The 22,840-nt window shown below is 37.4% G+C and overlaps 1 protein-coding gene across 1 annotated transcript; it reads left to right on the top strand.

Annotated features, from left to right (window-relative positions):
• Positions 1–39: 39 nt before the first annotated feature.
• Positions 40–22,438, top strand: MTBP (MDM2 binding protein; the record flags this gene model as incomplete). The annotated part of the gene is made up of 22 exons (XM_079533125.1): positions 40–169; positions 464–538; positions 1,265–1,338; positions 1,429–1,574; positions 2,032–2,090; positions 2,893–3,037; positions 3,255–3,369; positions 3,928–4,053; positions 4,579–4,673; positions 5,640–5,712; positions 6,907–7,024; positions 7,662–7,835; positions 8,916–9,029; positions 9,627–9,791; positions 10,315–10,408; positions 11,266–11,421; positions 12,924–13,019; positions 16,156–16,443; positions 17,541–17,787; positions 19,277–19,390; positions 21,108–21,173; positions 22,403–22,438. 22 exons carry the CDS (start codon positions 40–42, stop codon positions 22,436–22,438), a joined length of 2,706 nt encoding a protein of 901 aa, XP_079389251.1.
• Between the last annotated feature and the right edge of the window lie 402 nt (positions 22,439–22,840).

Raw genomic sequence — 22,840 nt, 5'->3', positions numbered from 1 at the left:
AGCGAGGGCGGCTGCGCGGGCCGTTCGTCCTCGGCGGCCATGGAGCGCTACGTGCTGCTCCTCGGCTGGGGGGCTGCGGCGGGCGGCGCCGAGCACGGAGCTGGCGCTGGAGCAGGTCGGTATAGCTGTGTTGCTGCGGAGCGCGGGTCGTCCTCCTCGCGACTCTTTGGCTCTTTGCTGCGGGGGCGCGCTGCTGCCTTGTGTTCGGTGTGGTGCCTGCGGGACCTTTTCTTGGGTTGCACATTAGGAGCAACTTCTTCTCAGGAAGAGATGCGCCGGCACAGGCTGCCCCCACTTCGCGAAGTCCCTCCATAAACTTTGTCTTTTTAAACCGTTGCAGACCTGCATTTGACAATTTTGAATTTACTTAATATTAAACCGAACTTTAAGCTGCACTTACAGTGAAGTCTTAACTTCCGAAATTCATCGGATTTAAGAGTAGCTTCTTGTTTTGTTTTTCCAGCTGTTGCAAATGCTTATAAGCTCCTGAAAGAAAAATGTAATTCATCTATAAAAACAAATACAGTGACGTTTCCAGGTAAGTAATTTACAGTAATAGAAGGCAAATGATATTGAGGAATCTGCCTAAGAAAAATTAATGATCTAGGTTAAACAAGCCAAAAACTTAAGAAAATTGAGTTTTTGCAGCGTGCTGAAAACTGTAGACAGGAGTGCTTTTGCTACTTCCATTTCTACAGAGAGCTGATTTGACTAGAGCAGCTCCACTGTTAGCAAATGATTGAATATACTGTACTGAGAAAGAGAAGAGTTGTGAAAGTTTTGACAGATTTAAGTCCACCTTAAGAGTAACAAGGAATAGAAAAGGCCTTCTTTCTCGTACCATTGGGCAGCTTGATATTGTCCTGCTGACAATTCTCATTACTCTTGTGATGTTTTCCAATTTTTTTCAGTGGAAGCAATGTTTGTTGGAGTAATTCACTGTGTGAACTGCGATTACTGTTTTTATGGAGCTTATGATTTGGTTCAGATATGAAACAGCTTCTGCAAATGGATGGCAGTACTGCTGAGAATGGAGAAAAGGACAAAAACTTTATTAGTTGTTATTAATTGAAGGAACATTAATACTTAGACTGTTAGTTTTGCTGCAATATGTTTAGACTTTAAATATGATGCCAAAGGAAAATAGAGCTTAAGCCTCTGTGACACACTGAATGACTTATGTAGGGTCTTTCAGTAGAAAGACCTCATTGTAATAGGAAGAGATTGTAGTGGATTGTTTTAAATATCTATTTTCTCTTTTCAGCATGTTCAGTGGCTGGTATTCCAGGCATAAAGAAATGGTACTTTGCGAGTCACATTATATGTGGCTATTATCAAGTAGGTGATTTTTTTAGAACGTTGAGTTCCCCAACTCTACCTGTCTCTAGTGTAAATTGAAACTGTGATGCTCAGAGTTCTCCTTATTAGTTCTGCAGTTCTGACTGGGAGGAAATAAATTCTGACATGCAGAAAAATGAAGACTGTCTCCAAACAACTATTGAGAAGTGTCTGGGAAACATACAGAACTTTGAGGAAGATGACAGTAACAGTAGGGAGTCACTGTCTATGGCTGAGTATGCATATTATTATCTTTACTGTGGTATAGTGACCTTTCATTTAACAGTAATAACCCAAAGGAATCAAGAAAGCTCAATAAGTTATTACCAAAGCTGTAGTTAACTATGAACAATCCCCTCCTACACGTGGAAGTACTTCTACTTTTGCATTGCCTTAATTGCTTTTTTTTTTAACCTATGGATGATTTTTGTAGTATAGCAAAGCAGGATCCTAACAGCTGATGGTTACGTGAGAAAGCAGACTGAAATACTATGTCCAGTTTCACTGCAGGTTATTTTGAGTTTACTTCTGCCTCAGTAAAAGGGGAAATAACTATAGCTCATTGCCTAGGCTTTGTGCTTATGTAGAATTTTAAGGACATGAATACTACTCAATGTAATATGTAACTTCTTGCAATTTCTTGTTTCTAATTGATTATATTTAGTTTCCAACCATGTTGCTCTTCATTTTCAGTGTTTATGATGAAGCTGCAGAAAGTCTGCATCAGTTGGCTGACAGACTGCCTGCCCCAGGTAAGCTCTCTTAAAAGAGCAGTCTTTGAGTTTGCTAGTTGAATTAACTTGTTTGCAAGTCTTGCAAATGGTTTAAGGAAAAAGGCTATGATTGGTCTTGCAGATCAGCTTAGGGAGTAATTTGCTTTTTCTTATAAAGAAACAGTAGAGATTATAAAGAAGCAGCAGAGATTAAGGTAGTTATTTATATAGCTGTTTTTTCCATATGAAAGAGCACTGAAATAGAAATAGTAGGCAATACAAAACTTAACTTGCAACTATATGAAGTTCTTTTGTTAAAGAAAAATTGAAGGTGTTGATGTATCAGACTTACAGCTGATGGTATTAAGCTGGCTGGTTGTGCGTGTGACAAGAAGCTGTGAGGAACATAGATGAGAGCTGTTGGGTTCAAATTGTACGATGTGGAGATGCATACAACCTTCTATGTTAGGATAATCTAGTGTAGCAGTGGCTGAGTTGGAGTAGGAAAGAATGAGAAGTAAGTAGATGTTGAAAGAAAATCAACATAGTGCAATTGTACTGGAGACAGGGATAGAGAACTCTGATCTGTACAGCATTCAGGGAGACAGGAGAAATTGGAAACTGGTGAGTGGATGGCAAAATATTTAACTTGAGTTTGTGTTAGTCAAAGAGGAGCAGGGAAAGATGAGCTAAATTGTGTGAGAAGTATTTTGTCTTGCTGAAATATGTAATGTTGATCATTAAGGCCATATCAGCTTGGTTGATGATAATCAGTACTTTTCTGTCTTTAAACAATTTACTGAGTAATGGTACCTGGAGTTATGTATGACTATTTCTACAGGAAGAGCAATGGTGGATATCATACTACAGGCTGTTGAAGGAGATGCACCCAAGTTGAAAGACTGCTTACCTGTGATTGGTGCCCTGAAACACCTGAGAGAATGGCACTCTGCAAAAATCACCATTGCAACAAGTGACTCTAAAGGGTATGCTGTTCGTTTTGGGTCTGCTCCAGCTTCTGACAGCCACCCTACAGCTTGCCATTGCAAGTGGTCTTTGTTGTCTGACAGTCTGACAAAGCTCTTTGCTGCAATGTTCATGAGCCACTTAATTTACAGAGCCTGAGCTAGGATTTAATCACATTTCATGTTAACGTGTAACAGTAAATTCACAAAGATTAATTCTTCCTTATTCTTAAAATAGCTGGCAAAAGATTGCAGACTACCTATCGGCAGACTTTGTCTCTTCAGATGATGTCATGGATGTTATCGATTTAAAAGAGCTCTGGAGGGGAAAGATTCACATATGGGAAAGAAAGGTAAAATAGCTTCAGTTATTGTTTTTTTTAAGCATCTATGCATATTGTTTAAAGCATGTGCAGTACGCTGCATTTTATGTTTGAAGCCAAATTTGGCTTTAAAAGCATAATTCAAAGATATAATGTTTTTTGATATTTGGTTCAGTGTCTTGGTGGTGGTGGGAACTATTTAGTTTTTTAGCTTGATAAAAAGCTGAACAGAATGAAGGCACTTGGATGTGAATTTGAGAAACTGAGTCACTCTCCTCTGAAATATTTGCCCGGGAACTTCTTGTTCAAAATGAGATTGATTTGGAGCAGATACAAATCATTACCGTATGACTATGAAAGTCATCATTGGAAGATTGGAAGAGCACATCTAATGTTTCTGCAGAGACTGAAGGATTGGTGATGGAAGATATCCATTTACTTTTTCAGGATTAATGTTTTTGGGTTTAGTAGTTGGTCACCTAAATCCAGTGTTATCACCTCAACTCATGGGTATGATGGAGAGAAATCACGTAGTAACTGCTTTAAAAGAAAATTCAGTGAGATACATTATTATTGTCTCCTTTTTAGTTTGCATCAGAAGTTAGCTTTCCAGAATTTTGTATGAAGAGCACTTCAGCAAAACCTCTCAGCACCTCACATCTAAATTCTTGCTTTGCTGACCAACGATGTATGAATTCTGATGCTTTGCCAGAGGTAGGTTGTATTCTTGACGTTTCTTTGAGCCAGCAGAATTTGTCAGATTTACCCGCTTGAGAAAATTGGGAACTAGGGAATTATAGTCAGAATTGAAAACCAAACACAAAAGTAAGGATTGCATAAGATTGAAGAATACTTCTCATTTCATGTCTGCACAGAAAACAGGTCCTTAAGATTTTGTGTTTGCTCTGAAGCGTGTGGTACCAAAATTACTCCAAAGTGGAAGTTGAAACTTAGCTCAATCTCAGTGCTTAATTTATTTTTAAATTCTGTGTTAATTCAACTTTTTGAGGCATGTGATGAGCATTCTAGGAAGTGAGTCTTATTAAACAGTACTAAATACCTTCCTTGTTTTTATATAATTCTATTTAATGTGATATTGTGAACTATTTTTTTATTTCTTCTGCTTTCTTCAGGTGTGCCTGTAAGGCAAATGCCTCCAGCAGAGCACTTGGAAAAACTTTACTGAGTGAGATCATGTTATGCATGGTGTTATGAATTCTCTGTTTGATCTCTTTTCAGGTTTTTCATTACTATGGTCCTGCTTTAGAGTTTTTACAGATGGTTGACCTCTCTGAACTCCCCCCCTTTTTTATATCAGATCTGGAATTTGAGCTGTATCCTTTAAGGTTCCAAGCTGCTAATGATAATGGTTTATAGCAGAAAAAAAACCAATTGGGAGTTAAGTGTGCATATAACATCTGAAGAATAACAAGGACTCATTCCACACCAGTATGCTGAAATAATCACACAGTGTATCTTCACAAGATTTTTTCATATGTTGAAATTTAAAATGCAGTAACAATAACTAACTAATGTTTACATTCTTGCACATATATTTTGGCTACTTGTGGATATATGTGAGGAAGAATAGAAAAATACTTATTGATTCTCAGGCTGGATGGGGCTCTGGGCCACCTGGTCTGAAGGGAGTTGTCCCTGCCTGTAGCAAGGTGATAGGAGCTACATGGTCTTAAAGGACCCTTCAACCCAAACCATTCTATGATTCTGTGTGTAAATGTAATAAATATGTGTGGGTTCATTGGCATGCAGTATTTGTTGTTGGGTAAGTGCAGAGTTTAAAAAAAATATCCGAGCCTTCTCATTAATGTATGTAGTGTCCTTCTAAGTTTAGAACATTTTTCCATAAATTATGTTTTACTGTTTAGATGCGGAACTTGTGACAAGGTATGGCAGAGGAATTCTTTGTTGCATATGCTGCAGGGATTTCAAGGTGTATTCATGTTGATCTGAGTCTGTGATAACAAGACTAGTTCTAAACTACCTAAAGTAGCTTAGGATGTGCGGCTGCCAAGGTACAGGCTGCGTAGTTTAGGCCTGCCAAGGTTTTGAATATATAATTATCTGTTGATGGCTGCCTATGTTAAATGTGTCTTTTGTGTATTTCATCATCTAACATTTCTAACTGTACTGCTATGATAAGTTTTCACATATCTTGCAGTACTGGAGTATCATCTATTAGACTTCCGCAGTGCTTTCTTGAAATACAATAGCGTGATATATAAAATCCAAATGAATGCAGTTCTTTGTGACAAGGAGGTTCCTTAAACTGTTCTGTTCAGGAGCCTGGCAAGAAAGGGTAAAAAACAGATGTCTGCACTGCTTTTAGATCAGATTTCTTCTCTCTCTGGGAAGGTAAGGCTTCCTTTTACGTAAGTTTAGCAGGAAAGTGAAGACACACCATATTTTCTTTTTTGTGAACAATATATAATAGTAATCTCTGAGTAGGCTCCTTCAGAATTTAATTCTAGGAGAGATGTCTCTTTAAAAACTACTTGTACAGGATTTGGCAATCTGTAAATCCACTGCATGTTTTTCTCTTTACTTTAGCTGAATTTCATTCTTCTAAAGTATTTTGTTTCTTTGAATCGTATCACAATAGGTATTTCCAGGTTATCACAATTCAATTACTTTTTAGGAAAAGACAATTCTGTATACAGCTCATGAAATGCATCTAGCTTTTCTGAAATGTAGGGTATCCCATTTTGCAAGTGTGTATTCTGCATTTCTATTTTGATTTTGAATGAAAAGAATTCTTGAAACATTGACAAGCCTATTTTTTTGCCTGGATATTATAGTACGTTCATTTACAGCCACAGTATTAGTTTAAAGATGTTCTTCCTGAATGCTTAAAGCAGTGTAGATTGACTAACAAGTTTTATAATGCGTTAAGATTAAAGCTATGCCAGTCAGAACAACTTGTAATGTGAAAATGCTGATAGAGATATAATAACTAAGTTATTCTTTATTTACTGCACAGCTGTTCTGTTACCCAGCAGTGTATTTAATCTTCATCTGCTTTACCAAGGTTTTCAGTAACTTTTTTTTCTAATCCGCCACTCAGTTCTTTGTTATGCTCTGTGAAAAAGAAGTTCTTTTTCTAACACTGTACCAGAAATATCTTATTAAATAGTTTCATCTGCTTGTTTGTGAAGGATAATTTGAAGGGAGGAAAAACACACGCCGTTTTCAAGTTAATGCAGGGTAGCTGATTCCAACTATTTCTTAGAGTCCTGTTCATTCTAGAGCTTTCTTTACAGAATTGTTTATAGCAAGATTACTGAAAGACTTGGGAATGCCTATTTGATGTATGAAATAAGAAATTCAGTAGTTAGTTATCTCAACTGGAGAAAAAACTAGCTCAGTTTTTACTGCTTGTGTGTCAAATGATGTTCAGAGTCAACTGATGTGAAGGAAAGAAGCATTAAGTAAATGTGCTTGCCTTTTAATTGAAGCACCTTTGAATTGATGCCAAACTGGTAGCTCAAAAATGAAATGTAAAGTAGGTGTCAGTAATATTTCTTCTATTATATTTGCTTTATTATTTAGGTGGGAGCTTTAGTTTCATTAGCATGCAATGTAAGCAGTGTAGTGATCCCATCTCCTGCCCAGCTGAGTACAAAGAAATGGAAGGAGTATATGGCTAGGAAACCTAAGGTCATTACTGGTGAGTAAAACAAAGATGCTACAGGTATATTTTGATATGGGGATGTGTATTCAACATTTGTGCTTTCTTGGGAAGAGAGCATACGGTATTCTACAGATGTTTGTTCTTCCAGTGAACACTTACCATCCTGTCTACCAGCACAGGCAAAGGTGCCTGATCATTCCATAATTCCATTGTTCCCTGATCATTGCACAGGCATTTCTAATCATTACATACCTGACTGGCTGTTTGCTCAACAGTACGTTGTTTCATGGTAGAAATTTGTCTTTGGAGAGAGGCTTTCCTTTTAATAAGCTCTGTTAAAGAACAAACTTTAATGGTCACAGTTGCCAGATATACTTTGTAGCCTGCATTACAAAGCTGCCCCAGGCTAAGTTCCATGCAGGTAGTGTGCTAGCTTTAAGCCAGCACCGTGGTCTAACTCATCTCTCATTCTGTAGCTCATTTATTTTGCATGCTCTTCAATGTATTTTTTATTTTTAAAGGATAAATATCAGCTGTAGTTCCTGTGTCTCTTAAAAAGATGTTAGTGAGATTTCTCACAAAAAAAGAGCAAATGAAAGAATTTTGATTATATCTTATTTTAAACGACATGAACACCCTGAGGGAGCCATCCTATGTCTTGCTATTTTTTAAGTTCCAGAAATTGATCTGAAAGGAGAATCTTGCCGATACTATTTCTTGCTACAAAGCAACGGTTCAGGAGGATGTAAAGCAACCTTGATTCATTCTGCTACCCAAATCAATGGTATGGCCACTCTTGCTGCTGTAAATAGAATACTGAAGACAAATGTAGGAGAAACAGAGTCAAGTAAGTTTTATTTATTTATTAATTTGTGTCATAAGTCAGGCAACAAAGGCTACTAATGCATTATGTGCTCACTTTATTCATTTTGGTCTGTCTTAAAGGGAAGAAACATTATACACTTTGGTGAATTAGTCTATTCTTTTTTTTAAAGTGATTAAGAAAAAGATCCAGTTTATTCACACAAGTTACTATATTTTGTAAATCAACTTCTTGGAGTTGTAGTCAGTCATTTCTCATAACTTTCAGTAGTTGCAGCAGTGCAAATGGGGAGATCAAAGTAAAGTGCATGCAAATCAAATATACAAAAACTTTTAAGATATATCATTGTTGGTCTAAAGGTTGATGTCTAAAATACAATTGGTTATTATTGATAAGCCTATTTCTCTCATTTAAAATAAAAGTCAGGGAGGGAAGCAAGTTGACTGAACACACTCATGAAACTTAATTGGTAGAAGTAAATATTAACACAGAATGGTTAGCATATGAGCTAGGAGGTGATCAGCTGCTTCTCTAGATAAAACCACTTATCAGTTATCTTAGAATAGTTGCCCTGTTGTTGCTACAAGATATCTATGTGAATTCATTTGTTTGCTCTCAATAACCAACAAAGAAACGAGCATGGTGACCTGCATCCTTTTATTTCCTTCTTATCCAGGTAAATATGTGTGGGGTATGACTGACTGCTTACCATTTGTCCTAATTAAAATCCCATTACTAGGTGTCAGAAGACTGAAAGTCCTTGACCATGTGTTGGTAGAAAACTTTTCTTCCCTAGTATCAAAGTAATGTTCTGTTTATGTTCTTTAAATGGCAGTCATACTAACTGCGTTATCATTATTTTGGTTTTGTATAGAAAGGCAGAACTAATGGCCAGTCACCTATTCCAGGTTATCCCCTTAATGTCTTAAATGAATTTCCTGCTTTTTCTTCACTCAGATTTGGTAGTCTAGTTGTTTCCCTTCAACTTGAAATTTGTACATCTGGTGTGTTTGTGTTGTCCTTCTGTCCCTTTTTAAGAAGTAATGACCCAGTGTCTCCCAAGAAGAAAGATTGTTGTTAATGGGTTTCTGCTTATCTGTGTAGGCTTTCCTACTGATGACTTTATTGAGTCTCTGCCGCGGTTCTGTGGAAAGCAAATTGTACAGAGAGAAAAGAAACTGTCACATCTCCAGGCATCTGCCTTGAAGGAGTATCTCAGTAAGTAATGGAGAAAGCACTTGAAGTTCTCAAACTAGTATCTAAGAAGTTTTTTCTTTCGAACTGAATGTGACCTCACCTTAGCTCCTTAGTTTTGTAAGGTGAGCTTGTAGCTGGCCAGTTTGTGAAGAAAAAAAATGAAGTTGTAAAGAAACTTTCCTTGATGTATCTATAATTATGTGTCAGATAATTACTTAAATGTTGGGGAAAAGAGAATGCTGAACTTCCAATACTTGGAAATTTTGAGCATATTTACCACAGAAGAATTCTGAAACTAGCATTTTCTGTGCTTTGTTTTGTTGTTTTTCTTGCTTTTTTTTTTTCCCTAGCAGAACTTACTGCGTGTTAACATAATACCAGCTTAGGGAAAACAGGATTTATACTCCTACAATGGCAATACAAATGGCAGTGATGGCTGTGAGCGTCCTGTGGGAGGACTGGAGGTTTTCCTCTATAAGACTGGCAAGTCCAGATCTCTGAGGCATTCACGCTTCGACATACTCAGAAATACACATTTACCAAAATTACAGTATTTCTTAGTTCTTTATTTCTTTTCTTTGCTTTTTTTTTTTTTTTTTTTTTTTTTTTTTTTAACAGAGAGAAAGAAAGTGACTGAGCAGCCTCCAGTTATTTCCACTGATGAGCTCAAAAGCTTGTTAGAACTTACAAGAGAATGCTTTTTGGACCTGTGGAACACTAATGTTCCTGAACCTGTTCCACAGAAGACTGCCCATAAAACTAGCTCACATACAGTGGCTTCTGGTAAGTATCTTTATTTAGAAAGATCTCTGTTGATGTGTTTCCATAACCTCAGTGGGCAACATGTTCCAGTGTCTCACCACCTTCACAATAAAGAATTTCTTCCTGATATTTAGGCTAAACCTACCCTCTTCCAGTTTAAAACCATTTCCCCTCATCCTGTCACTACCTGCCCTTATAACCCTTATAAAAAGTCCCTCCTCAGCTTTCCTGTAGGCCCCCTTCAGGTACTTGAAGACCACTGTAAGGTCATTGGTTGTTCTGTGTCCAGTTTTGTTGAGTTAGGTCCCATAAAGTTCACGTGTAGTCCTGTAAAGTTTATGTGCATATATGTAGGGTTGTAGTTGACAAAAGGCTGCTGGACAGAAAAAACAATCTTGAGATCTTGAGATCAAATATTTCTGTGGCTGCTTGTATAAATTCCCTTGCATTTGGAGACAAATTACATCCTTCTTCTTATTAATAAGCTGTAATTGTTTTGCTTTCTTAGTGTTTTTTTTGTTGTTTGTTTGTTTGTTTGTTTCAGAATCAGATTTAATGGAGCCAAAACCATTGGAATGGCCAGAAAGACATGTTCTTCAGAATTTGGAAAACTTTGAAAAAATCAAACAAAAAATGAGGTAATGGTTAAATATTGAAGAGTTTTCTTTGTAGTGGACATTAAACATCAGTCTAGAGGAAATGTATACATTCATGGCTGTTTTGTGAACTGTTTTCAAATACACTGATAATTTTTTAGAGAAAGCTTTGTTTAGGGCCAAAACTAAGTTTTTGTTACACTGTCAATTTCCAAGGTTGTTTTGGGGTTATTTCTTAGCATTTAGAATAGTATTTTTTTTTTATTATTTTTATTAACAAAACATGACTAGAAGACAGGGCAAAGTAATATAGTTCTGAAGTTAGATTACCAGTGTGCTTACAGACTTCAGCAATACCAGAAAAGCATTCAAAATATATATTTTTTTTTCCCCCAACATACCCGTACTTGGAATTCAGCATTAGATATCTGCTTTCTCTTAATTTATTATTGTTGTTATTAAGCTTTGCCTTTTGTTTCTCAAATACATATATGTAGTTCTTCCTTCTAACTAGCTCATCTTACACTTACCCTGAATTAGTGTAAAACATGTTGCTTAGCAGTAGAAAAGAGAAAATTTTGCTAAATTTGATTGAGGACATAAAAAACGAAGTGGAGAGTTGTATGCAATAGTGTCTTTATGATTCCTGTGCTGCATATTGTATGTCTCTTTTTTAATGGGAATTAAATTATGATCTTTGAGGACGAGAAATGGAAAAAAGAGCTGAATAATATACTTCTCGTGTTGTTCTTCCTAATTGAGTTATAAAAACTGTGTTTAATTACTCCAGGCTTGCAATGGTTTTGGTTGTTTTTGTTGTTTTGTTTTTTACCAGAACAAAATAACTTCACAACTAATATTTTCTTAGATGAGGGTTTATTATTATTATTTTCCTCTAGAGCTTCTATGCTTGCACATTCATCTGAACAACTGCTTGGACATAAAGATAGCCAGCGAGAGTCACTGACATCACTCGATGCGAAGGAGTTACTGAAATACTTCACACCAGAAGGGCTGCCAGTTGGTGATCTTCAGCCACTGCATATTCCCAAACGGTATGGTACCAAACATATTAAAGTCACTGCAGCCCATACTCAGAATTGATGACAGGAATGTGAGTAAAAATCAGGTGATAGAATCAGGGTTTGAGTTTGGAACTTGTGTGTCCTTGCATCACATGCCTACCAGTGCGATCAACAGTTATGGCCAGCCTTGCTGTTTATTTCTTTGAGTCTGAAATGGCCAAGATGATGATAATGTTTCTAGCATTCCATTTGAATAATGGAATAAGTGCCTGATATGCATAAATGTGCCACTAGACTTTGCCATAGCTGTCCTACAAACTACTGCCACTATACATTCCTATTTCCCAAACTAATATTTCTAGTATAGCAGGAGTTACTCTGATAGAACTTCAGTTTTATGAGTGTGATTTCTTTCATTCAGTGAGAAGAAAATTATGTAGGAAGAATACTCATTAAAATGTAAAAAGGACAATAGCTGAATCTATTTATTTGTGTCTCTTGATGTGCTGACCCAGCATTCCTATCTTTATTCTTAACTAAAGTGCTAAAGTGCTCCTTGAAGAAAGCTTGTCTACTTTGACTACTTAGCAAGTGTTTATTCTTAGTGCGACTGCTGTTAAGTTATTAGTGCAGTAACCACTTCCATGTCAGCAGCAAGAAATGTAAGGAGTTAATGGAGTACTTTTCAGAGTTCAACAATCTGCTAGACTAAGGCCAGCCTATCCAAAGACTACTAGATTAGAAATATCTTTGCAGTTACTGCTGTTATATTTGTAGACCTTTTTAATAACAGGGATAAGAGTACTTATAATGGAATCATTGGATACTGCCCTTAATACATTTTTGAACTTCATTATGTGTAATAAATTAAAAGGGCTTGTGAGAGGGAAGGTTACAACCTACTCCAGGGAATCTTCTTTAGCAAGAGGGTTGGACTGATATCTCCAGAGGTCCCTTCCAACTCTTAAGACCCTGTGAATTTAGAAAACATCTGTAAAATACTTAATGGAGTTTTGAAACTGTTCTGAGCAGATAACTCAAGCAAGTTGGAAGATAGAGTGAAAACTGAATGTTCTCCAGAGCTCTTAGCTAACGAGTGCCAATGGTTTAGGATTTTGGCTGTATTATAAAATATTTTCATTACATACGTGGGAAAGGAGTTAATAGTTCTTTCCAGTACAGAGTTGTGTTCTGCATTCCTACTACTCAGGTGCCCTGTTGTGAAATGTGATAATTGCGTGGATTCATTAACCTCTAAAATGGTAAAAACATCTATGAGATTGTGTATTAGTAATAGCTTAGTAGACAGTAATTGAGCTTAAATTCTTAGTTCAGTGAAGACTTAATTTCCTACTGATGCTCTGTATCACAGGCTTAATGAACTACAGGATGTGCTGTTTTAGTCTTCCTCTGTCAAGGCATTTATTTTGACTTCTGGAAGTATAATTTATGCCCTAGCTGCTTCTAAAATTGGTACTATGCTCCTTTTTAAAATAGATGATATATGTGCACGTATACTTTTTTCCTTCCAGTGAAAATGCATTCTTTTTGACACCTGAGCTTACTCCTCGGAAGCTAAGAGGTCTGCCTTTTGAAAAAGCAGCTGGATGCCATTATCATGGAATCGAGTAAGTGTTTTCACCTCTTTCCTCTAACTATTTTCAGCTTCCAGGCAAGATGTAAGTAGAAACATTTCAAGCACCATGAACATAATTATGGAAAGCTTTGTATACTTTCCCTTCGGTGGGATAACTTTGCACGTGTCACCTCTAGCTTTCTTATCTTTATTTTATTCCTTAGTTTAATTCAACACTCCTACTTTGATGGTAATTTAGCAAAGTAGAGGTTGTTTCTTTTCTTCTATGTTCTACTGCTGTTTATTATTAGTGTTTCTGAAAACTTGAATTCAGAATTGGAACTGGCAAGGGCAAGAGTGCTCATTAATGCTTGTCAAGTCACTCAAATAGCACAGAGAAAGCTTTGTAAGTTGCTTCTACTTCCATGTTCAATTATAGGCACTTTCAGACTAACAGTCATAAGGTGTATGAGATTTACTGTAAAGCCACCTGTATATGCAAGCAACCTGAACACAGCAGCAGTGTGCAAGTGTCACTTGTAAAAATCTGCAGAAGGATTAATATGGTCAGGACTGCACCGAGCCCCAGACAGCCACACTTTGTTATTGACCAAAGCTTCAGATGGATGTGCTTCATATGATGTAGCTGTTTAAAAATTTTTTAGAAAACTGTGCATATCCTCATTGAGGAGAAGAGAAAAATGACACACATAAGCACTAAAGTAGATGGTTCAACGTAACTCCTCTTCGTGGACAAACTTTGTTTTAACACAACGTACTGTATATATGCAGAAATGCAGTGGGTACCAAATGGATACCAAGGTTGGTCTCCATGTAAATTTCTGCCTCCTTCTAAAACTCCTAGTTAAAATCATTACCATATGACTAATTATGTTGCTGTTATTTTTTTCCTATCAACTTTCCTATCAACGCACAATTTAGTTAAGTCTACACTGAATATTTGTTATATTTTTCTGAGTGGTAACTTATGAGCCTGTTAGCTTTCTTAGATTAGCAAAAGGCACAGAGAGGCAATTAGGTAGACAGGAGAAATTAATCCTCCCAGCTGTAGGAGGAAAGTATTTGGCCATTGGCTTTGGAACACTTGCTGACTTGCTTGACCTGAGCATGGAGCGTGTGAGGATTCAAATTAGGCACAGCTTGTACTACCTCATGTCATAGGAAAAATGATGGGTAGAGACCACAGGGGGAGGAGGGAGGGTGGAATGTGCTGGGAATAAGAGGGAAGCAGTAGAGTAAGGTGGTGGAAACTAGCATGAAAGGGAAGAATATGGAGCTGTTCTGCTGTACAAGCAGAACAGATACTTCCAGGAGTACCAGAGGGAGCATATGATCATAGAATCATAGAATGTCCTACATTGAAAAGGACCACAATGACCATCTAGTTTCAACCCCCCTGCTACGTGCAGGTCACCAACCACAGACCAGGCTGCCCAGAGCCACATCCAGCCTGGCCTTGAATGCCTCCAGGGATGGGGCATCCACAGCCTGCTTGGGCAACCTGTTCCAGTGCCTCACCACCCCTCTGTGTGAAAAACTTCCTCCTGATATCTAACCTAAACCTCTCCTTAGTTTAAGACCATTCTCCCTTGTCCTATCACCATTCACTCTTGTAAACAGCCATTATGGTCTTTTGGAGCAGTTATGTTTTGTAATGTGCAGTTGTGATTTGTTTCCACCTGCATAGCTGCTGTATTTTTATTTGGAAGTAGAGTTTTGTCAACAAAACCAGGAGAAGCGGTTATAATTAAATCAAATTTCTAATTTAGTGAACCTGTGCCAGCTCTTGGATCCTGTGTTGCAAAGGGAAAGTAATTGCAGGTAAAGAAGAGCGAGTTAAATGGTAATTTAACTTCTAAAGATAAAAACATTTTTAGCTTTGTAGGGGATTTGATTACTCGGGGGACTTGGAATATAAATAAGGAAAATTAAATACCTTGAAATTTGTGAGTTAAGAGAACTTATTCTTATCAGATAATGAATTTATTTCTAGTGGAAAGTCTTAATCAGCTGTAGAAATGGATTCAATGCTCTGTAGAAAAGTGGATTTCTCCCTGAATATGAAAGCACTCTGAAAAAAGAAGAGGAATCAGATCTAACAATTCATTGTAACCCTGTGTGAGGAGATAAAAGTAAAGAATTGTCCACAGTTTCTGAGAATTGGAAACATTACTACCTGCTTTGGAGGGTGGGCTGAGACAACTCAGAATGCGAATTAAGCATCTTGTTCCTCCTAATCATGAAGAAAGTGAAGGGCTGGGGCAGCTCGTGCTCATGCAGTGATGTTTCTGCATGTTAGCGTTTCAAAAAAATAGGAATCTCTCATATACTGGTGCTTATCTTGCTAAATGGTATGTTTTCAAATTGTGCAATTAGGAAAGAGTCTGTGCTATACAGCCCTTAAAACGCTCCCCATGCACTGTCTTCCTCGTTCATGCAGTTCATGCAGTTCGCTCACTTCATGCAGTTTTACAGCTGCATGGTTTCTGGCAGAACCTCACTAAAATTATGCCAGTATGATTGCATTTTGGGATTCCTGGAGTATGATATTGGAGTGCATCATTTTATATGTAATATCCCATTATTATCTGGGTGTCAAAGTTTCAGTGGATGCTTGCAAGGTCTGAGGTCTGGAAGATACTGCATCTGTTATGGTGTGACGGATTCTTCATGTATTTGGTTTTAGAGCTTTCCTTTTTGCTGCTTTACTGGAGTGTCACTATACATTAATAGAGGTAGCATCTGTGAGGTACAGGCTGACAATCCAAATATAACACAGCGCCGACTATAAGGAGAAAAAATCCATTGTCAGCATCACGATTCATTACTTACTTCAATTACTTCAAGGAAAAACATCCTGTTAATGTCCACAGAAATCTTATTTGCTAGAGCATAAGGTAAAGACATACAAATAATTAGATAATAATGCTTATGTATTGGAGTTAGTCTTAAATATAGTATTGGCTTACACATAATGTAAATAAATCTATCAGGTGTGTATTAATTTGTGGGGCCATTTTAAGGTATCTTTCAGAACAATACATTAGTCCAAACAAAAAAAGTGCTGGAGATTATATTATAGGCAGAAGTAAGTTGTTCTTTTCTTTTTTTCTACTTGTAATAAAGCAGGGACTGAATCACAGATTTCTCTCAAATTTAAACTGTAGATACTGTCTAGATAACAGGAAAGCTTTAGAGAGAGACTTGGGATATGCTGAACTTCAAGCTCGTCTTATTCGCTATGAAACTCAGACCACTTGCACCAAGGAATGCTGCCCTCTGCCGGTCGTCTTGAGCCCTCTGCCGGCTGTCCTGAGCCCCCTACCGTCTCCTGCAGTCTCGTCGGAGCCTGGAAGCGTCCCCGATGGAGAGTCTTTACAAAGTGAATTCAGAACAGAGGTACTGAGGCTAAAACGCAGATCAAAAGACTTGGATTGCTTTCATCCCAAGAAAAGGTAACGCACTGAATAAAATACATCTTGACGTGAAATATTTCAGCCATTTCTTCTGGAATGCATTTTTCATCTTGAAATGTTTCTTACTGCAGCTATCTTGACAGTTGTTTGTTGTTTAGTCGTCTTCTATAAGTTCAGTTTTTCTAAAGTGTGGCCTCCTATTGATAGCATTAAATTAATCTAGACAGTGCAGCAGAGGCGCTTCTTGTTTAAGAGACCTGTGATTGTATCTTGCAAAGTCTGCGCTGCCTTTATAAAGAGAACAGATCGTTTCTGTCCTAAGCAAAGCTGTCAGTGCTGTTGCAGTACAAATAAACAACTATAGGTTTAGAAAGCCAAGAACTGTGCTCTGTAATTGAATTCCTAATCCAAAGGACTTCTGGTACAAGATGACCCACCAAAAATCCAAACTCATTAAGTTGTCAGCATTATTAAAATGATTTCTGAAAATGTTATTTATAGACTTCTGCTTGTACCACGTCCTTGTTTTGAAGATGTAAGTAATATGTGGCACTACTGAATTCATGTTGTTAATGAATAATCTCCAGTTAATACCCCTTACAATCTGGTCACAGGTGTGCTACAGTGAGCCTTTTTAACAAGAAGATGATTTTGGAGCTGTCTGTAGATTTTGCAGCTTACTGAGTAGTTAGGAATGATGTGCTTGTGTTTAGCACGTGATAGAATCAAAGTTTTAGAATTGCTAACCCTCGTTAAAGCATCAAGCATTACACTGTTCCAGTAGTACTATCATGTCTCAGTTCCTGTAGATCAATTGTGACAACCCTATAGGGACAAGAGAAATTTGGCAGTTTCAAGAAGTTTTATTTTATCCTGAGACTGAAGACTAGAAGCTCAGCTCTTCCAGCTCTCTATAAAGTATATTGAAGAAGATAACTCCTCTCAGTTATCTTGTTTTCTGATGCTTTTTGTAATTTTGTAAGAATGTGTAGTGATCCTAGCAATTATACAACAGCCTCTATAGCAGAAACAAAGCCACCAGAACACTCATTACAAAATAAAAAGTTTTTTCTCTTTTTTTTTTTTTTTTTTTTTTTTTTTTTTTTTTTTTTTTTTTTTTTTTCTTTTCTCTCCAGGCTAACAAAATCAGAGAGTACAGACTCTCTCCTCTCCCAGGCAAGTGGGGGAAGTGGGAGTCGTAGTGCTCTGGTGGTAACCAGGAAGCGCTCTGAAAGATCAGTTTCTTTAAGTTCGATGGCATTGAAGCAGTCTGGTCAGTCCCACAAAGCAGCCATGAGGGCTGGTTCAGCAAGCTGCATAAGTGCAACAGAATCTGAGACTTCAAAGCCAGTTAAGGAATCGAGATCTCAGAAACATACAAGGGTAAGGGTTTATTTTGTTTGCTTTGGGAATTAAAAAATAACAATTTGATTTCTTTGTTTGTGACTTGAGTGGATAGTGATAGGACAAGGGGGAATGCTTTTAAACTAAGACAGAGGAGGTTTAGGTTAGATACTAGAAGGAAGTTTTTCACACAGATGGTGGTGAGGCACTGGAACAGGTTGCCCAAGGAGGTTGTGGATGCCCCATCCCTGGAGGCATTCAAGGCCAGGCTGGATGTGGCTCTGGGCAGCCTGGTCTGGTGGTTGGTGACCCTTCACATAGCAGGGGGGTTGAAACTAGATGACCATTGTGGTCCTTTTCAATGTAGGCTGTTCTATGATTCTATGATTTTAATATGAACTATGAATTTCTCTCTATTTATTACTAAATTTGGTTCTGTTTACTTCTGTAACTGAATCCTGAAGGCACTGAGGAGAGCATCCCAAAAGTGAGGAGTAAAAAATGTGTAAATGTTAAGCCTTGCTCAAGGAATTAAGTTTAAGAGAAGTAGCAAATAGGAGTAAAAAAAAGGTGGCAATAAATACCAATGGTTAGGAGTTAAGAAATTTAGAAAATGAATAGAAACTCCAAAGCCAACAAAGAAATATCTGTACTGGGAAGATGAAAGCCATTGTGAAAGAATGGACTTACCAGGGAATAGAGAGTAGTTGTCCAAGTCCATTAACAGATTTAACATTTAAATACACCGATGTTATAATGTTTTATTAATGGCTTTATATATTGGGAATGCCACTTCTAAAATACAGCCCAGAAAGCTTTCTGGCTTGGGGATGATTATTTAAGTGAATCCCTTGGTACCAGAGAGGACTGCTTGAATGTAGTTATTACAATGTCAAAGGCAAGTCAGGATGACTTGAGTAAGCATATATTGTGTCTCATTCAGACCTAAAGACTCTCTCTCTCTTTCTATTTGTCTTCAAAGTCCCACATGAATATTCCCTGATTCTCTATGCTGCTTTGACATGTAAGCATTCCATTAATTTTAAGTTGAAATAAGTTAAATAACTCCATCTAACTCAGTGGTTAGTAGGTTGATGGCATTTGTCCAGTGCATTAATGGCAGAGACAAGAGCAAAAAAAAGATCAGGGTAGGTTTTTTTTTTGTTTGTTTCTTTGAGTTCTTTAAGGTTGGAAAAGACCACTAAGATCATCCAGTCCAACTGCCAACCCATCGCCACCGTACCACTAACCATGTCCTTCAGTGCCACATCTGTGTATTTCTTGGATACCTCCAGGGACAGGTGGTGACTCTGCCACCTCCCAGGGCAGCCTGTAGCAGTGCATTACCACTCCTTCTGTGAAGGAATTTTTCCTGATGTCTTTCAGCCTTCTCACTGTACTACAACTCTTGTGTCTCCATCTTTGTTGGGAAGAATGAAAGGGAACAAGTGTGATTTATTTTTCCTTGGACGGTTTTTCATGCCAAAAATTGGGATGAACTTTTGAGTGTGTTTCTATTGTTTCCAAGATGCTGAAGGAGGTGGTAGCCAAGACTCTACAAAAGCATGGAATTGCTGAGGATCACAAGTGCTTCCCATCATGCAGCCAACGTCTATTTGAAATATCAAAGTTTTACTTAAAGGTAACTAGGAAACATTTTCTTACAATTCTTTGCGCTTAGTTGAATGAGTCTGTTCCTGAATACGCCTTGGGATGGATGTATTCCAGTTTGATTGTGCTAATATCCTTAGTGCTGTGTCATTTCTATGTGTAGAATATGGATAAACCTTTGGTGCAACCTTTGGTCTTTGGTGAATATATTTTGGTGGTTGTAGTTCTGTTTGTTTTCAAACCTTACTGAGCAGCAGTCTTTTATGAGAGTTAGATAATGTGTTAAAGCAATGGGCTCTTAGGCAGGGTTGTGCTTATTATATATACTTTTCCTTACTACTGTGGCTATCTTCCAGCCATAACTATCTCATTATTTTAATGAGCAAAGAAATGCCCATGAATTCAGTTTCTCCTAATTCATCTTACTTCAGCAAGTCTAGCATATAAGATCATGTGTGGGCCGTTGTAAGCTATGGCTGTTCTCAAGGTGTAAATAAAGTTCCTGTTCACAGAATGTGAGGTGATACTTGTGGTAAGTAGAATTGCTCTCAGCTTTATGGAAGCATAGAAAATCTGGGAGACGCTAGGTGAGAAGCCACAGGGGAAAAAAAACACAAAGTTATGGGACAGAGAAGTAACCATAAGGCAACTTTCTTACAGCAGTTTTGTTTTAAAACTATAGTGTTTCACTTCCTTGTTTGCTTTGCAAGTCCCTTGGGAATGAGTGTCAGATGAATGCGAATGACCTTATATCCACATTGCTGTATGGACCTGTATAGTGTAGGCTAACTTACACATGCTAATCGTTTAAAGACTAGATGTTAATCATTTAAAGATGTAGATGGAGTTATGTTAGCATCCTATGTTGTCCTGCAGTTTGTTTTACATTTTGCACTGGGATTGTCTTAGTGATATCCCAGGATAATTTTGTCTCCAAATTTATTATCAATTTAGTGCTGTCCTGAGTGCTCTAGTGCCTTGGTCTGCTAGAGTGAGCCATATAAGGCTACTTTATGTTTTTGCCTTTATGCATATTTCCCAAACTGTGGTTGCAGCTATTAGTGAAAGCCGTCCTTTGCTCATATAAAACTGTAGAATATGGATCACATTTCTTCTGTCAGAATGAAGATTGCATGCTGGTGAGGTTACAAAGAACACTGATTACAAATAAAGAAATATTTCAGTAAACGTGCTGAGTAATCTTTGTCCTTCACCAGGCAACTCAGCTTCTCCCTTGTTCTAAGGTTACTGGATAAAAAGGTAGCTTATGCAATTCACTGAAAATCCAGTTCCTTTATGTGTTCATGGAAATTCTTGTCAACACACTGCAAATGTGTGCAACTACTTAACATGCTGACTTGGCAGCACCATGTAATGCATGAGTGAATTCAGATGGGTCCATGGTTCCATTTGCAAGTGAAGAGCAAAAGAAATGATCCTGTTCTGTAGACACAGAAGATAGTTATGTTAGGATTTTGTTCTTCTGAGCTGTCTTGTAGTCCCAGGTCTGTACAACTTTGTTCTGTGTGCTTCAGAAGCATGATATTGTAGATAGCATTTTCCTAGGGAGTCAAGAAGTAAATAAATGTTCTCAGTTTTACTTCAGACAATGTTATGTGCTTGCTTTAAAAATGGCTTCATGCCACAGGTTAGGTTTCTTGAGATAACAAGGACTTTGAATGTTATCATTCATTAATAACAAGAATATGAGCATCCTAATATCTTTGGCTTTGTGCTTTAATATTTAGGATCTTAAAACTTCTAGAGGACTTCTTGATGAAATGAAAAAAACAGCAAGTAACAATGCTAAGCAGGTAAGAGCATTTGCTTGATTTGTGTGTTCATTTCTATTAACTAGGCCAGGCTAGAATATGGGATGGTTTGGTCCACAGCTTTAGGAGATGAGAAGCATTCATTCCTTTGGCTGTGGATCTTGTTTTGCATTCTGATCCCACAAAAACTCCCAGTCATTAGTCCCATGGCAAGATTTCCAGTTGCATACACTCATGATTTTTGTAGCTGTAACTGGAGCACTACCTATCTGATATGTCAAAGTGAAAAATGTGGAAAAGCTTATTTTCCTTCAATTACGACTGAGGAAAAATGCGTATGAAAATGTTCTTCATTTGGGAGAAGTGTGGATCGTTGGGGAATTCTTTCTGTATCTTCAAGGAAATAAAATTTCTTTTTGAAGTTAAGGAAGCCATGCACGGATCTACCACAGGAAGTAAATTTTGTCTTAAAAGCAGAGAAAATTAACAATTTTAAGCTTAGGAATAACTTTAAATGAAAGTGACGTCAGATGAGTTCTTGGTGTGCAGGCAGCACTTCTAAGAGCAGCAGCACAGAGCAAAGTAACTTTGTTTTAGGTTTCAGAAAGCATGCTGAATTTGCTTCATAATTTAAAAAAATGGAGGGGAGAAGGTAAAGCTTTGTATTTTTACAGTACTGTTTTCAAAATCTTAATTAAGGTGTATGGATTTGACCTGAGTTAGCTAAATGAATAAACTTCCCTTAAACTCTTGAGTACAACTGCTAGATCCTCACAGGTTTTATTCTGCCAGGGCAATGCTGTGTGCTGTGTGCTCTTGTGAAATGTTTTCTACAGATTACAAGGTTTCAAAAACAAAGTAGGTTTGGTGTTTCTTTTTAAACAGGTGTATTGTACTAGCACACTGTTTCTCACTTTGATCTTTGTCTGGGGAGACCAGAGGCTAGGTTTGTGCATGGACATTCCAACCTCTTTGCCAGCAGCATCTTGTCTGCTGACCACCTCACCCTGCATTACAGAATTATGGAAAGAATGTACATTGTGGGGTGAAATCACTCATTCACAGGATCTCAAAACACCTTTTTCTAAAGACAGTGAGTTCTCTAAATTAAATACAACTTTTGGGCAACACTTCTCAGCTTATTAATGACTCTTTCTCCTTTGGGAGGATTGCCTTCAAAATCCCGTTTAGAAGAATTGATTGTCAGATATTCTTGAAAGCAACTTCAGAACAAGAGTTATGGGAATAATTTTCTCATTTCTTTTCCCCAGGTGATTGAATGGGTTCTGGAGAAAACTGGCAAGTAGACACTGCAGAGACACAGCACTTCTGACTGTACATTATCTGACTAAAACATTATACTGAGTAACACCTGCAACTACCTATTCGAGCACCAGAAGAACTTGGTTAATACAAAGATACAGTCATAGTTCTCAAACACAGTAGCATCTTTTGAAACATTTTATATTGAAAGATCTAATTTCTTAAATCAAATGAGAAAGGTTTTATCTTATATCTTATATGTTATTTATTATGTTTTATTATTAAGAGGAATACAGCTTGGCTTGTTTTTTATAAAGCTTTGTATGTTGTTCAGTGAGTGTATTTTTACTGTGAATTAAAAAAATGCTGGATCTGATTTTAATAATGGGACCACTTTCTTCTACCTTTTCACAAAGACCTCTGTTCTATTTATTACTACTTGCTGT

Source organism: Tetrao urogallus (genome assembly GCF_951394365.1).
Source record: "Tetrao urogallus genome assembly, chromosome: 3".
NCBI lineage: Eukaryota > Metazoa > Chordata > Aves > Galliformes > Phasianidae > Tetrao > Tetrao urogallus.
Note: the sequence above shows the minus strand (reverse complement) of the source record. Positions and strands in the feature narration are given on the sequence as shown.